This window comes from Octodon degus, unplaced genomic scaffold, assembly GCF_000260255.1.
Source record: "Octodon degus isolate 3935 unplaced genomic scaffold, OctDeg1.0 scaffold00031, whole genome shotgun sequence".
Taxonomy (NCBI): Eukaryota; Metazoa; Chordata; class Mammalia; order Rodentia; family Octodontidae; genus Octodon; species Octodon degus.
Genome location: NW_004524607.1, coordinates 15,924,567 through 15,941,378, shown reverse-complemented (window position 1 = coordinate 15,941,378; position 16,812 = coordinate 15,924,567). Strand labels below are relative to the sequence as shown.

Sequence of the window (16,812 nt, the reverse complement as noted above, 5' to 3'; positions counted from 1 at the left end):
CCTCAACTCCAGAAAAGTTCAGGAAACACCACACCAAACACATTGCTCCCACTTATTATTTGGAGCAAAATAAAGACAAGGGAGTGAGGCTGTCCTGAGCTTCTGGCTGGCTACACATCGACGTCAGGGGGCTACCTCAACCCTGGGAAAGCAAGCCAGGAGGGACTCCGAAGAACAAACCAGCACTCCCTCGGCCAGGGCCCATCCATCTTTGCTTTGTCGTCTCCTCCCGCTCTCTAGGAGCGTCTCTCCCGGGGTCTACTGGGTTCACTCCCCTTTCCTGTGAAACTCGGGGTACCTCTCAAATCTGACCTTTCTCCTGTTCACCTGCCAGTGGCAGTCGGCTGTATAGGGCAGCCTCCGGCCCTCAAAGCGACGAGGGGAGTGTCCGTGTCCTTCCCCGTCCCCGTCCCCCCGCACCCCCCACCCCTGACCAGCAACGCAGGGCAGACAGCTGCACCTCGCAGTACTACCTACTGATCTCATGTAATCCGCCTGTATTTCTCGGTACTAGTTTACGTTTTCTGGTGTTGGAGATGAAGCCCCGGATCTCAGCCACATGCTCTTTACCACCCGCCAGTATCCGGGCTACTCCCAGCCCCACCCTAATTTTTAAGTCTGCGGAGCCACGGGGGACATCCGCTGTCCCGTAGGCCACCTCCAGAGCTCTGGACCTCCCCAGCCAGAATCTGTGCTTCTCTCCTAAGCACTAACTCCCCTAACGCCCCTTGTAATATAGTAATATTAAAACAAACCAACAGCGACTCTTGAGCTCAGCAAAACACAAGCCGGGCATGGTAGTGCACGCCTGTAATTCCGGGACTCCAGGAGGCTGAGTTTGGAGGATCCCAAATTCGAGCCTAGCCTGGGAATCTTGGCGACTTAGTGAGGCCCAGGTCTCCAAATAATTTCTTAAAAGGGCTGGGTTACAGCTCAGTATGAAAGCCTTAACGTGCAATGCCCAGTACTAAAAATGAAATGACTCAAGCACAAGCGCCCCTCCCAAAGCTCGCGGTGCTTCTCAGCTATCCCACGCTGCCCTGGTTAACTCTCGCGCCCCGATCCACGTGACGCTCGCCTCACCCACTTCCTGGGAGTAGGGCGGCGGCCTCCGTCGGACGAAACCATGGGGAACTTCGGCGGGGGGGTCGGTGCTCAAGTTACAGGTGTTGCGGGAGGGGATGGTCTAAGTGAATGAAAGCACTTCCCTATGCTTTTGTATAGAGCGGAGATGTCCTCTTTCTAATTGTGTCGGACGTCTCTCGCTCGCCTCTAATTTCTTGTGTCGTTTGGAATCGTCCCATCTTTTGCCCCGTCAGTAGACGCATCTAAAATCAGAAACGGAAAGGGGGAATTTAGGGATAAACTAAGCAGGTAGTCTGACTATGAATTAGCCCAAGTAGAGAAGTTTGTTGAGCGTGCAATTTTACATGGTACGGATTTTTTAGTTACATCATATCTTCATGCAGATTCCTATTTTTAAAAGATTTCTGGAATCTGCCGGTGCTTTTAGTAGTCCCGTCCTCCACCGAATAGCCCGATGGGAGAAGGAAGGCTGTGACTACCATGTTGGACAGAACCATCTGTTGTAAGAAATGGGGTAGTAACGGTTTCCCCGTGAGTATAGTGACTGCCAAGAACAACTTTGTTCGTAGGAACTGAGAACTCTCTTCTCACATAAACATCGTTGGAATTGGTGGCAGACAAACTTCTGTGCGATGTAGTTGTTCCGGTGGTTTTGCGAAGAGTCGGGGCTTGGGGTCCTCCCTGCACCGCAGTTGGTACAGCACCTCCAGGCGCACGCACATGGCTAGGTGCTAGCCGGCGCGGGGCGGTCTGGGAGTCGGAAGCGCGCGGCGGAGCCGGGCGAAGACGATCGCGGGCCCATGCAGGACGCGGAGAACGTGGCGGCGCCCGAAGCGGCCGACGAGCGGGCAGAGCCCGCACGGCAGCAGCCGGCTACTCAGCCACCCCCGGAGGAGGAATCGGCTGGGCCCGGAGCGCCTGAATCGGCGCAGAGCGAGGACGCCGAGGAAGAGGCGGCAGCTGGGCCAGAGGTGAGTGCTGAGCCGACGGAGGAGGCGACCCCCGGCCCTGCCGCATCGCCCCCGCCCCTGCCCACTGAGGACCGGGCGCTGCAGGCCGAGTTCAGATCCTCGGGAGAACAGGCCAGCGAGCAGTGCACCGAGGAGGCGGCCGGGCCCGAGGGCAGCGCGGCCGAGGCCGCCCAGCACCCGGTGGAGAACGGCGAGGCAGACGAGCCCTCCTTCAGCGACCCCGAAGACTTTGTGGATGACGTGAGCGAGGAAGGTGAGCGGGTCGAGCGTGGCTGTGGGCGGGAGAGACCTCTGTTTGCTGCTGCCGTTTCTGCGTGGGGTGGGTGTGCTGCGAGTATACGCGTCCTGTTTTTTTCGGAAGAGGGACCCAGAAGAGATTACTCCGGGAACGAGTTATCTGCAGCACAACCGCACATCGGGAGTGGGGTAGAGAGCAGGGTGCGTTCCAGGGTGACCTGAGGGGTTTGTTAGGCAGCTAGCTGGGAGCATAGCTGGGCAGGACCTCTTGGCAGGTCGTGCTTTTGCATCCCTGCTCCACAGAAATGTCTCAGTAAGGGTCGTACCAGGCATAACTGTCAAAGTCCCATCTACTTCTCTTTTTATCCTAGTAGGTTTGTAGGGCAAACCACCTTATGTTGGTAGATTGCTTTTTCAGGTTTTAGCATCGTGGTTCTGCAGCTTTTTCCCCAACTGTGGTTTTACGGCATTATTTCTGCTCCATGCCTGGGAGCTTCCTTGCCGAAATGACTTCTGATGATAGCAGGTTAGCAGGATGCTTCTTTTTTTTTTTTTTTTTTTTTAAAGCTGTTTTAATTCTCTAAACTGGAATTGCATCGTGCAGTTCTTGTATGTTTTGACTAAATATCGTAATGAGAGAGATAAGAACACAGCTATTGAAGTCGGTGGAGATATCAAGTTTAGAGAACCAATAGAATTAATTTGGTGCTCATTTTTAGGGGGCTACCAGCTATTCTTAGCATTATTTCATAAAAGACAGTTTAGTATGAGACCTTGAACATCTGCTGTGTGCCTCTCACCCTTGCAGAACTGCGTCTATCCCTTCAAGTGGGGCAAGTTGCTGGGGATTCACACTAGTCTTCTGCCCAGACCAGTTGTCTCTTCACATCAATTTTTCTTACATTTTAAGTTAACAAATTTTTCTGAGTGTAGTGGCCCCTGTCTGTAATCCCAGCACTCAGGAGATGGAGACAGGACTAGTGCCATGAGTTCAAGGCCCGCCTGGACTATGTAATGAGACCCTGTCCCCCAAAAAAGAACAGATCCTGTTTTAAAATGGGTGTGATGTTGGACCCTTGTAATTTGAAGAGCATTTTGTTTTTCAGTTAAGACAAGGTCTTGGTGGTAAGTAAGTAGTTCAGGTTGACCTTGAACTCACTGTGTAGCCCAGGCTAGTGTCATGCCCTGTGCTCTTGGTTGTATTGTTTTGTTTTTTGAGACGGGGTTTTGCAGTGTAGTTTGGGGTGGCCGTGAAGCCACTATTTGGCCCAGGCTGCGCTTGACCTGGCCATGCTTCTGGCTCAGCCTTGATTGTTAGAATTATAGGTGTTTGCTGCTATCTACAGTTCAGTTGAGGGTTTTTTAAAGTGTTGTTTTGAGCCCATCTAATTCACAGATAATAATGTGGATTGTTCCAGAACTCAGTGCTTGATAGTCAGGGAATGGTAACCTGAAACGCAGGGGTGTCCAGGATGGATGAAATCATTGTGACCTCTGGTTGCTAGAGTGATCCTGATGTATGCTTGTTGGCCAGAGTGACGGAGAGACAGCTGGTCCTGAGGAACTAGAACTCTGTAATCTTCTTGTAGTTGTGGCGTGCTCTGTACAATCAAGAGGGGCCTGGGGAAGGTAAGGCAGGGTCTGCATCACTCTCCAAAATGGACTGGATTTTAGGAAGAGCAGTGTGAAGTTTGTCTTCCCTCTCGCACAAGAGTTTTTTGGGGTTTGTTTGTTTGTTTGTTTGTTTGCGGAACCGGGGATTGAACTCAAGCCCTTGAGCTTGCCAGGCAAGCACTTATTCTACTGAGCTATCTCCCCGGCCCCTCACACAAGAGTTCTGTCCCACAGTCACACCTTAGTTTGTACCTTTCATTCATTCTGTTTAGTATTTCAGATTCCCCTGTTGTTTGGCTTGACAAATATGTGATCAAGAATTTTAACTTTTTTTATTTTTTTTTTATTTTTAGGGAAGGGTGTTCAGGGTCTCACTACTAGATTGGACTCATAGTGATCCGCCTGTTTACAGCCTCCCAAGAGCTGGGATTACAGGCATGTGCCGCCACTTCCAATCTCAACTGCCAGTGTTTGGAGATTGAACCCAAGCCCCTGCGCTTTAATCCACTGAGCTATTTGGCTGGCCCAAGAATTTTAACTTCAAATGTCTTCTTTAGCTCACTGTGTATGTACAGATCCATTTTTCCAGTTTAGTTTTAAAAATTATTTTTTGGAGCCATTTTAGTTATTTTAGTCCTTTCCTAGCTATGGACCTTTTTTTTTTTCAATAGACTGAGTAGACTGGGCTTGTGGGAGGAGTCCATAGTTTGTATAGAAGCTGAGCTTTTTATGGTATAAGCTTTGTGAGTTTCAGATGCAGTTTTATAGACCATTTAATTGTATGCTGAACACTTTTTAAAAGTATCCCAGAGATTTCACTGCAGCTGCATGTAAGTAGTGTCTGGCACTGCTGTGAATTTATTTATTTATTTATTTATTTTCAAAGTTTTATTGATAAACAGCAATGAGACAGTTTCAACAAATAATACACTGCATATATTCTTCTTAGTGGTTAATTGCTGTACAAGATGCGGACTTGTGATCCTATTTACAAACTTCATTAGAACAAATCATTCTATTCATTAAGAGAATGCAACTATATATCTATCCCAACCTCTTTGAATACACAGATACAAAATGGACATTCATCTGTATGCCCCATTTTTTCTAAGTTCCGTTATTGAATATTATAGGTGTGTAAACTCAGCAAAATATACTGCTGTGAATTTGACCTGCCCCATTCCTTGCTTTTTCCTGTTTGCCTGATCTCAATTTTAACATCTTTGATAATCAAGTATCTGTTACTTGGGAGAGAAAACGTTGCTGGGGAGGACCCAGAGCCTTGCACATGCTAAATATTCTCTCACTGAGCTATATCCCCAGCCCAGTGGCTATTTTTAAGGTATCTAATTACTCATAGAAGTGTTAAAATTAATTAGGAATCGTTTATGATAGCTTGCTGCTTGAAACTATTTCCCCCTTTTAAACAGCAGTGCTGCCTGCCCCTGCTAAGGTAAGCACTCTACCATTAAGCTACATCCCAGGACACCTTCCCCTCACCGCCTTTCTTGAGGCAGGGTCTTACTGCCTTGCCCGGACAGGCCTTGATTTTGTAGTTTTCCCTCCTCAGCCACCCCAGTAGCTTGAATTTCAGGTGTGTACCACTATGCCCAAGTTGAAAAACATTTTAATTTTTTGTTACAGATGACTTAAAATATAAACAACAATAACGAAGTAAAACACATACAAGAGTGGAGAGAATTCCCTTTGAACTTGCTTTTTGTCTGTTTTGTTTGTTTTTTGAGACAGGGTCTCACCATCTAGTTCAGGCTGGCCTCCAACTTGCATCCATCTTCCTACTTCAGACTGCTGATTGCTGGAATTAGAGGTGTGCACCACCATGCTCAGCCACTAATAAAGTGTATTCTGATATATCATTTAACATGTTGAAATTATAGCGTATAATAAAAAACAGTGATAATTAGCTCCCAGAATAAGAAATCATGGAGCAACTTTTTTTTTTTTGATTATGTAAAAATTACCGAGTAATCATTTTGGCTGTGTGTACTGATGTGGTTTCACTTGGTGAGTGCACTTTGATGGTAGCTGTAAAAGATGCCTTTCTTCTCTAGATCCTCACATTTACACTTTGTAGACAAGCTACCCACGTTTAAGATGTGCACAGGATTATACTTAGGATGTGGGGATTTGCTTCATTTCATTTGGGTGTCTTGCTGCCCTCGTGGATGCCTCCAGCAGGTGGTCAGGTGTTGCTAGTGATGCTGGAGGAGCGTCTTGGTCCCTCGTAGGGACTGAGAATGATAGCAGAGTGCCTTTGACTCACTGACCTGTTGTGTTTCTTTCTCTCCTGTTTTTCTTTTTAACACCAGATTTCTGTTTCTCGTATTTAAGCTGGCTGTTCTATGGAAATGAATCAATTTTAAGAACTTTGAACACTCAAGTTTTGGGCTTTAAAAGCAGGTGGCATGAATGGAGCACATTTTGCATTTGTAAGTGTATTATTTAACATGTGGAACACATGGAAAGTGAACACGTACTGTCTTCTAAGCACTGTCCTAAGCATTTGTACATTTAATATTAGTCTGCAGATGTCTGATGCTTCCTTGCTGCCCTTTCTGGCATTTCAAAGTCCAAGACACAAACATTTGCAGGATACATCTTTTTTTTTTTTTTTTTAAATCTGCCTTTGTAGTTCAGGTTGCTTTGAACTCACTGTGTAGCCCATGTTGGTCTTGAATTCAGTGATCTTCTTGCCTCAGTCTCCTGAGTGCCTGGATTAAAGGATATGCCATCGTGGCCTAGAAGATGCTTCATAATTTTGTGTGTCACTAAGAAAAAGAAAAAAAATGCTATTAATTACATGCTTAGAAACTTAAGTATGTTTTTTGGGTTTTGTTTTGTTTAATTTTAGGACAGGGTGCCCAGAGTCTCACTGCCTAGATTGGACACATAGTGCTCCTCCTGTTTACCTCCTCTCTGGTCCTGGGATTACAGGCAAGCGCAACCACACCCAGTCTTAATCCCCAGTCTCAGTTGCCCTCTTAGCATGCCCCGAGGGCGAGGCCAGCAGGCAGGCCTGGGGATCAACTCCCAGCCCCTGCTCTGTCTAAGCAGGTGCTTTAATCTGCTGAGCTATTTGGCCAGCCCTAGAAACTAATGTATTCTTTTATTTTATTCATTTATTATTATTTATTTATTTGCAGAACCGGGGGTTGAGCTTCAGTCCTTGTGCTTGCCAGGCAAGCTCTTATTCTACTCAGAAAATTTATTTTATTTATTTTATTTTTGCGGTACCAGGGATTGAACTCAGAACCCTACACTTGCCAAGGAAGCACTTATTCTGTTGAGCCATCTCCCAGCCCCAAGCGCTTATTCTACTGAGCTATCTTCCCCGGCCCAACTTGATGTATTCTTGTAGTTTATTTAATTTTGCGGTTGCCCAGGCCTGCCTTGAACTCATGATCCTCATGCTTAAACCTCCCAAATTGCTGGGATTATAGAGATGTGCCATAGTCTTCTACTTTTAGTGTTCTTACCTTGATATTTTGAATACAGTAGAAATGACACATTTGCTTTCTTATGTACAACACCTAACCAATTTGGGGCTTCCAAAGTGATGTGTCTCAGTATGCTAAAAGATGATTTGCTAAGTGGTTCAAGTTGGATCTGAAATCCTGGAGTGCTGACTTGTACTAATATTCAGTCCATCACAATAAAAGCAGATTAGATCATTCATGCTTTGCTTCCTGGACGTTTGTTCAGTGTACCAAGCTAAGGTATGAGTGTGATTTTTGTTGGTTTGTTTTTTTGGCTAAGGGCTTGAATCAGGTCACACTATGTAGCCCAGGCTGGACTTACACTGGCAGTGTAGCCCCGGCTGGCCTCACACTTGAAGCAATCCTTCTGCCTCAGATTCGCAGCTGCTGGGATTCCAGGTCCGTGCCACCGCACCCGGCTATTTCTTGGTGTGCTTGTATTTTAAAGATCATTTGGCAATTCTTCCACCCATACAGAATTGCTTGGCGATATACTCAAAGATCGGCCTCAGGAAGCAGATGGGATTGATTCGGTGATTGTAGTGGACAATGTTCCTCAGGTGGGACCTGACCGACTTGAGAAACTCAAAAATGTCATCCACAAGATCTTTTCCAAATTTGGTAAAATCACAAATGATTATTATCCTGAAGAGGACGGAAAGACAAAAGGGTGAGTTTGCTTGTTACTGAAGTAGCGTTTGTGTTTTGGTGGTGCTCACCCTTTGTGGGACTCTGCTGTATACCCGTGCTTTACTGTGGTAAGGTTGTTGATTCAGGTGCCGGAAGCTGAGATTTGGGTCCTGGGGTCCTAGTAGTACTGGAGTAGAACACAGGATAGCTCTTTTGTTGCAGTGTGAGTTGGTTGCTGACTTGTGAAGAGTCAAGACTTGATTCTCAATTTTACCCTCCGAATAGTAAGTGACAACTTGGATATATACTGGGTAAAAGGTTAGGTCTGGTCTGGAGGCTGGTGGAATTTTAAGAAAATTTTGCACATAGAATTTTTTTTTTTTTATCTTTTATTTGTTTGTTTCGTATATGATCTCGCTATGCAGCTTAGACTCCTAGTGATCCTCCTGTCCCAGCCTCCCCAGCACTGGGATTACAGGCATGCTCCACCATGCCCGGTTTTGGTGGCGTGCATCAGAGTTCCAGGGCCAGCATTGCATGTGTGGTTCTGGGGATTGAACCTGGGTCCTTGTGTTTGTCAGGCAGGAGCTTAGACCACTGAGCTATCTCCTCAGCCCTTCACATAGAATTTTATTTTGACCTTTTCCCTCATATCTGAGTATCTCTAAAGTGGAAAGGCATCTTACAGTTTAAGGGAAAGTGTTGTGTCACCACTCAATTAGCAGCTCTTAGTATTTCCTGAAATAGTGGTGTTTCTTAAAAATTGTAACTTAGGTATGTGACCTGAGGTTTGCCTCTTCTCTTAAAAATGAGGTCATGTTGATAAATTTTATTCTGCTATGTTCCTTTTTCTTTTTTTGGTGGTGGTGATACTGCAGATTAATCCCAGGGCCTTCACAGTGAGCTACATCCCCAATCCTAAAATTTTTTATATTTTAAGACGGGGTCTCACTGAGTTTGTAGGCTAGGCTTAAAACTTGTGGCCTTCCTGCCTCAGCCTCCCAGTGTGCTGGGATTAATGGCATGTGCCAGCTTCATTCTATTTTTATTTTTCACATTTTGCAGTTCTGGGGATCAAACAAGGCTTTCACATCCTTGGCCAAGCACACTACCACTGAGCTACAACCCCAGCCTTCCTTGATCCATTGTGAATGCTGTAGTGTTCTGTTGTTATCTGTGAAGTGTCCACTTTCTTGATGGACACCTACACAGTCATGTATCCATGTCCTGTGCAAGTGTGAGAGCTTTCTTGTCGTGTTCAGGAGCAAGATTGCTGAGCTGTGTGCTGTGCCTGCCCTTTGTGACCTGGCCAGTGCAACACAGGTCTGAGTAGCTGCTGCTGGCCATTGACGGAAGTTGCTTTGCTGCTTCCCAGTCCCTTTAGACCCTGAGCACACCAGAGTGGTCTTGTGGGAACGTGAGAATGATCATGTTCAGCTTTTGTTTGGTGGGTTTTTGGTTTTTGATGGTGCAAGAGACTGAACCCAAGCCTCCTGCATGCTAGGCAAACACTCTGCCACTGAGCTACATACACCCTCAGCTTAAATTCGCTTTTTCTTGTTTTTTGAGTTAGGGTCTTGCTATGTAGCTCAACTGGCTTTGAACTCACTATTGTAGCCCAGTCTGGCCTTAGAGTCAGAGCAATCCCCCTGCCTCAGCCTATCCAAGTGCTGGGACTACAGGTGTGTACCACCATGCCCAAATAATAGTGAACTACTTATAAAAGCCTTAAGAGGTAATTGATAGCCAATAAACTTGCATAATTTAATGTATACAAGTTGCTAAGTTTTGACATACTTAAATATCATGAATTCATCCAGTCAGAGCAGTACATGTTTTCAAGTGATGGAGCTTTAAAATCCTAGCAGTTTGAGAGGCTGAGGCAGGGGTGCCATAAGTACAAGCCCAGGCTAAAGCAACTTGATGAGATATTATCTCAAAAAATAAAAAAAGATTAAAGATACAACTCAGAGTAGAGGCTCTGGTTTGATCCCCAGTACCAACAAAAAAGCTCATACTTTTTTAACCTCTCTTTTATGAAATTAGATACTTTGGATCTCCCAATTTAGGATGTCATTCTTGTTGGAAGCTGCTTGGCCTGTGGATTGTACAGTTACTCAGTTTGACTGCCTTAAAGCCATGGTTGTAAGATACTTATAGGACAAGGTCTCTGGTGTACAGAGTGTGGCCTGCCTGGCATGATATCCTGCATGCATGTACAGTGCCTGCTTCCTCATTTCAGATATATCTTCCTGGAATATGCATCTCCTGCCCATGCTGTGGATGCTGTGAAAAATGCTGATGGCTACAAGCTCGACAAGCAGCACACGTTCCGAGTGAACCTCTTCACCGATTTTGACAAGTGAGTTCAGACTTGACCTGGTGTGTGAGCGCTGACACAGGCGGGTGGTTCATTGCTTCTCAGTGGGTGTTGGTGGCTTTTCAAGAGTGTCAGGCAAAAGCAGCACTTTCACATGTGCCCCAGGCTCCTGACCAGCAGACTTCTCACTGTTTCTTAGACCAGCTGAACACTCTGCCTTGTTTCTCTATCGGTGAGGGAGGGGAGGGCCTGCCTGGGTATGGCACCGTTGATTATTAACATTGTGCTTTGACCACTGGTTAGTGTTGCTCAGCAGTTGTCCACTGTCTTCCAGGTACATGACCATCAGTGACGAATGGGATATTCCAGAAAAACAGCCTTTCAAAGACCTGGTAAGTTGCATGTAGTCTGTATATAAGTAGTTAATAGAAATGCTACCTATCTTGAGATCGTGAGTGGCTGGGAGTAAAAAGATGCTCACCAAATTTTGTCATCTAAAAGCTGTAGCTGTGGCTGTTTTCTCTGTTACTAAATCCCTTGCTTTCGGTTCTTTTTAGGGAAATTTACGTTACTGGCTGGAAGAGGCAGAATGTAGAGATCAATACAGTGTGATTTTTGAGAGTGGAGACCGGACTTCCATATTCTGGAATGATGTGAAGGATCCTGTCTCAATTGAAGAAAGAGCGGTGTGTATTTGTTGCATGCGACACTGACTTCTTTTGTATTTCCTTAAAGGAGAAAAACTATTTCAGAAGCTAGTCAAACAGTAGGAACAACATTTCTCTGGAGTTTCTGAGAGCAACTTTTATTCTTTTCCCAGCTCTGAAATAATTTCTGAAAAATGAAAAGTAGATTCACTGTAGAAGGAAGGGCCTCTGTGTCTGACTTTCTTGTATTCATGCTGACCTTCCTTTTCTGCAGAGGTGGACAGAGACATATGTGCGTTGGTCTCCCAAGGGCACCTACCTGGCCACCTTTCATCAGCGAGGCATCGCTCTTTGGGGGGGAGAGAAATTCAAGCAGATCCAGAGGTTCAGCCACCAAGGCGTTCAGCTCATCGACTTCTCGCCTTGTGAGAGGTGGGCAGTTCATCCCAGGCTTCTGTATAGATTATATTTAAACCTTTGTATTTTATGGTTAATTCAAATGTGATTGAAAAATTGTAGGAAGAACCTTTCATGCTTTCTCTGTTGGAATTCTCCACTTAACATTTTATTGGGTCTATTGTTACTTTGTCAAACACCTGTGTCAGCGTTTTTCCTTAAGCCTTTTGGGAGTGCTCCAGTTCCCTTACTGCCTGTCACGTTCTTAGGCTTCAGGACCTACATCAGCCACAGCACAAGAATGTTGATATGTCATGACTTAAGAGCAAGACCACATTCACGTGATTTTTATTTTATTTTACTGTTTTATTTTTTAAGATGGGATCTTCTATATAGCTTAAACTGGCCTTGAACTTACTATGTAACCCAGGTTGGCCTCAAACTTGCAGCAGTCCTCTTGCTTCAACCTCCTGAGCGCTGGGGTTGTAGGCATGCACTACCATGCCTCACTTCATTTAACTTTTATTACAGTATGTTGGTAGAATTGTTCTACTTTATCATTGATTTCTTACCTTGCCTTATTTACAAATCTTACCTCAGGCATGCAGAGAAAAAATGAATACTGTATATACAGGGCTTGGTGTTATGAGGTTATGCTAAGTGAGTCCCTCTTACAGATACCTGGTGACCTTTAGCCCCCTGATGGACACTCAGGATGACCCTCAGGCCATAATCATCTGGGACATCCTTACTGGGCATAAGAAGAGAGGTTTTCACTGTGAGAGCTCAGCCCACTGGCCTATTTTCAAGTGAGTAGACCCTAGCAGTGGACTCTTCGTACATTTTCTTTTTTCATTGTTATATCCTGGAACTTCTTTTTTTTCTTCGTAGGTGGAGCCATGATGGCAAGTTTTTTGCAAGAATGACAATGGACACCCTTAGCATCTATGAAACTCCTGTGAGTGATTTTAGTGATTGGACAAGCTAGTCTCATAGCCAGCAGTGCATGTGCTAGAGAATGTTGCGTTGCTCTTTGATTTGAGGTACAGTGAAGAGAAGATACAGCTCAGTGCGTGCAGGACAGAGCGCACTTCCTATGCTGCTCTGGCTTTCAGTGCAGGGTTGAGCTGCATTGTGCCTACCCTGCTGTGTGCTGCTATAGGAATTAAGGTTAGGGATTGATAAAATGGCTTGGAAGTGTACATTTTACTGCTGGGGTAAATTGTTTTACAGATCACCTGTTGCCCTGGATGCTTAACACTGCTCCCAGGCAAACTTGCAGCATTAACTTAAAAAAAAAAATTACTTGATTATAACTGGGTGTAGTAGTACACATATATAACCCCAGTTACTCAGGAGACATTTGCATGAGGATTACAAATTTGAGGATGTCCTGGGCAGTTTAGCGTGGCTGTGTATCAAAGCAAAGAAAAGGCTTTGGGATGTGGTCCAGTGGTAGAGCATCTCTGGGTTCAGTCTCTGATGCTATAAGTTTTTTTTAAACACTATGTACAATTAAAACATTGGCACACTGTACACTCAACTATAATCCTCTTTCTTTTGGACAGTCTATGGGTCTTTTGGACAAGAAAAGTTTGAAGATATCTGGAATAAAGTAAGTGAACATTTCTGTTGTTGTCTATGTTTTGGGTACTATAACAAAACACCAATGTGGGTGGCTTTGTATAGCAAGATGTCTCTTCCTTTCCACTTAGGGGCTGGAAATCAGAGCTTTGGCGCCTGCAGCCTCTGTATCTGGTGAAGGGTTCCTCAGAGATGGGCTTCTCTGTAATCTCAGCTGTTGGAAGGGGCAGCCTTCTGGAGACTTTATAATATAAGGACACTAAGCTCCTCACTGGAGTCCCTCTCTTTTGACCAAATTATCTCCCAAAGGCCCCATCTAATGCCATTATCTTGGTGAATAGCATGTAAGCATGTAAATTTTGGAGGCACACGTACTTGATCCATTGCAGTGGTTTTATTTGCTCTTCATTTACCACTCAGCTGTGAGACAGCTGGAAAGAAACATCACCTTTTGTGATAACCCAGAGATGGCACAGTTGGCTCCCCCTACTGCCACTCCTCATGGTCGCAGCATTTCCACTTCTTTGGCATACTTACTTTTTTAGGTCTTAGAGTCTCAGGCTATATCTGTCTTTGACCTAGAGAAGGGTTACAGGACCTTTAAGGAAGTATCTGGGCAAAAGGGTCTCTCTGGATGGCTTGGATGATCTGTGGGTGGCTGGTAAGCATCAGTGAGTTGTAGCTCATTCTTGGTATCGAGTGGGTGTGTTTTTATCCAAAGGCTGCTGGGATTGGTCAGTCTTGCAGCAGTGAAGTGCCAGCAGTCCAAGTACACTAATGTGTCTTAATCTTTTTGCTCTTACATTTTTTGGTACAATTTGAATTTAAAACCAAAATCAGGATATTAACTCTCAGTAAAAAGTTAATTTTTACTTTAATTTTTTTGAGGGGTTGGTGTTGAGGTGGGTCCCACTCTGTCATTGGGCTGTCCTTGAACTCATTGGCCTAGGCTGACTCACACTTGCTGTGATGCTTCTGCCCAGCCTCCCAAGCGCTGGAATTATAGTGTGTGCCATCACATTCAGCTGCTGCTTCTTGTTTTTTCCACTCAACTTCTTAATTAATCTTTATATAATACAGCTAGATCCATCAGCCTCAGGCCAGTCTCAAACTCAGTGTGATCCCCCTCCCTCCTAGGTGCTGAGATTATAGGCCTGCTCCACTGTACCTGGCTCATCAGCCTGAAATCTGTCTTACGGCAGAGTGTGTGGTGGTGCAGGGTGGGGTCAGTCTTCCATGCAACAGTGAGCTGGGTTAATAACACCTGTCTTCATTGCCTCCCTGTTAAAGTGATGTGGCTGTGTCCCAGAGTCATGAGGACAGCTGTGCTGCAGGCAGAATGCTAGGAACAGGGCCCTTGTATGGCTGGCTCTCCTCTCCTCCACAGGGTCAGTGCCCACGTGGAGCATTTATACAGTGAATGAGTTCCGTTCTCACATTTTTCAGTTTTATACTCAGTCTTTGGGTGACATTTTATTTCTTTGTCCTGCAGAGACTTTTCTTGGTCTCCTGGTGGTAACATAATAGCCTTTTGGGTGCCGGAAGACAAGGATATTCCAGCCAGGGTGACCCTGATGCAGCTTCCTAGCAGACAAGAAATCAGAGTGAGAAATCTCTTCAATGTGGTGGATTGCAAGCTGCACTGGCAGAAAAATGGAGATTACTTGTGTGTTAAAGTAGACAGGACTCCGAAAGGCACCCAGGTAAGTGGGTGCCAGTGAGAGTAGGGTTTGTTTTGTTTTGTTCGGTTTTTTATTTAGGGCAGGATCTGCAGGGTCTCACTACATAGATCAGACTCATAGTGATCCTCCTGTTTACAGCCTCCCAAGTGCTGGGAGGGATGCGCAGTCCCAATTGCCATCTTATTGCGCCCTATGGGCAGGCCCGGGGATTGAACTCCCAGGCCTTGCATCTGTCTGCTTAAGCAGGTGTTTTAATCCAATGAGCTATTTAGCCAGCCCATTTTTTTTTTTTTTTTTTTTTTAAATTGGTTCTAAACTAGCTGTTTTGTTTGGAAGATGTTAATGGGTATTTTTTGTTGAAGTTTGTGGGTTATTTTCAGACCCACCTGCTACTGAGAGCAGTTAGCTGGTAGCATTGAGAGGTGTTTACATATTCTAGTTAGGAAAACAGTCTTTTTTTTTTTTTTTTCCCCCCCCCTTTTTTATGTATTTGGTACAGGTCTCACTATGCAGCTCAGATTTGTAGTGATCCTCCTTTTTTCAGCCTCCTCAGCACTAGGATTACAGACATGTGCTACCATGCCCAGAATAAGCGGCTGGCAGGGGCAGGGGGGATGTGGTACAGGGGATTGAACCCCAGTCCCTGCGCTTGCCTAAGCAGGTGCTTAATCTGTTGAGCTATTTTGCCAGCCCCAGGACGGCATCTTTTCTCAGTGAAAAAAATCTCCCGGTTTTGGGGGCCTGCCCCTTAGCTCAGTTCTTTAAGAGCCTGCTTAAACAATCGGTCAGCTCAGGTTGCTGTGGTTCGATCTCCAGAACTCGAGCCAGCCAAACCTGCCCTGAAGGCATTCTGACTGAGCATGCAAAAAAAAAAATCTCCCAGTTTTAACCCCAGCCCCACCCCCCACTGGGATTAAATCCAAGGCTTTTGAGCTGAGCTATATTTCCAGACACCTTTCTCTTTTTGTGTTGGCAGTTCAAAGTTTATATATGTATTTTTTTTAACTGAATGTTTTTTAGCTTTACTTTTTATTTATTTATTTTTTGTTTGTTTGTTTTTGCGGTACTGCGGATTGAACTCAGGACCTTGCACTTGCCAGGCAAGCACTTATTCTACCGAGCTATCTCCCCAGCCTATATATGTATTTTTTTAAACAATAAGAATAACGTACTTTACACAGTACTGCACCCAGATTTCTGTTTCCATCATTAATTAATTAATTAATTAATTAATTACCCTATCAGTGGAGTGGCATCTCAGTTCACAAATTTCCACAATTCTAGTAAAACGAATTCTGTGATCAGAATCATGGAAAGAAGTTATGAACAGAGGTACCACTGTAATTGGCTGGATTTTTTTCTAATGGAGACTTTTCTTACACTGAATTTCTTCTTAATTTTATTTACATACTATTAAAGCCAGTTCAGTGTCCATTGCTCATTCCAAAGCAATTTTATCACGCCACCAAACTCCCTAGCGGTGAGCAGCTACCCCTGATTCCCCTCCTCACCCATGACCTACTGCCTTCTTTGTCTGGATTCCCCCTTCTGGACTTTGCCGGTTGATGGCAGCAGTCTGTGGCCCTTTGTGTCTGGCTTCTCTCATTTCTTATGTCCTTACAGTTCATGAGTGTATCTTACTCCTTTTTTGGTTGAAGGATATTCCATGACTGGATGGACTGTGTTGTGTTTGTCCATTCATACACTAGCACTGGCACCCTGCTCATTGGCCCAGGTGCTTCCTTAGATCCCAAAGCAGGAGATTCCAGTGTGTCTAAATTATTCAGTGCTTTGACAACTTCCTAAGGCACTGGGGAATTTGGCTGGTGTGCCGCAGTGTGTGTTCATGAAGCTTTTGTGTGCATGTAGGACCTCTTGGCAGTTCCCTTAAAGTAGAGTGACCATGGCCACAGTCTGCTACGGCTTAACTATTACTTTCTCCATAGCTTTAGGAACTGTTTCCTCGTGGGGTAGTAGGACTGTGGTCATTTTGGGTGTCAGGTGTTCGTTGGGCACATGAGTTAAATCTTTTACTAAATTAAGTTCTTTTCAGGCTGGTGAGATGGCTCAGTGGTCTAAAGCACCTACTTAGAACAAGCTTAGCAAAGCACAGGGACCGCGGTTCAATCCCCCAGCACCACATGCCAG

General features: G+C 45.1%; 1 protein-coding gene across 1 annotated transcript in view; it reads left to right on the top strand.

Annotated features, from left to right (window-relative positions):
• Positions 1-1,783: 1,783 nt before the first annotated feature.
• Eif3b (eukaryotic translation initiation factor 3 subunit B) overlaps positions 1,784-16,812 on the top strand; it is a 23,039-nt gene continuing 8,010 nt past the window's right edge. The window contains exons 1-10 of the mRNA XM_023713375.1: positions 1,784-2,310; positions 7,883-8,075; positions 10,278-10,397; positions 10,690-10,747; positions 10,913-11,041; positions 11,277-11,434; positions 12,076-12,207; positions 12,290-12,356; positions 12,967-13,013; positions 14,475-14,699. Coding sequence (XP_023569143.1) covers positions 1,887-2,310; positions 7,883-8,075; positions 10,278-10,397; positions 10,690-10,747; positions 10,913-11,041; positions 11,277-11,434; positions 12,076-12,207; positions 12,290-12,356; positions 12,967-13,013; positions 14,475-14,699 — 1,553 coding nt within the window. The 5' untranslated portion in view covers positions 1,784-1,886. The remainder of the gene's footprint in view (positions 2,311-7,882; positions 8,076-10,277; positions 10,398-10,689; positions 10,748-10,912; positions 11,042-11,276; positions 11,435-12,075; positions 12,208-12,289; positions 12,357-12,966; positions 13,014-14,474; positions 14,700-16,812) is intronic.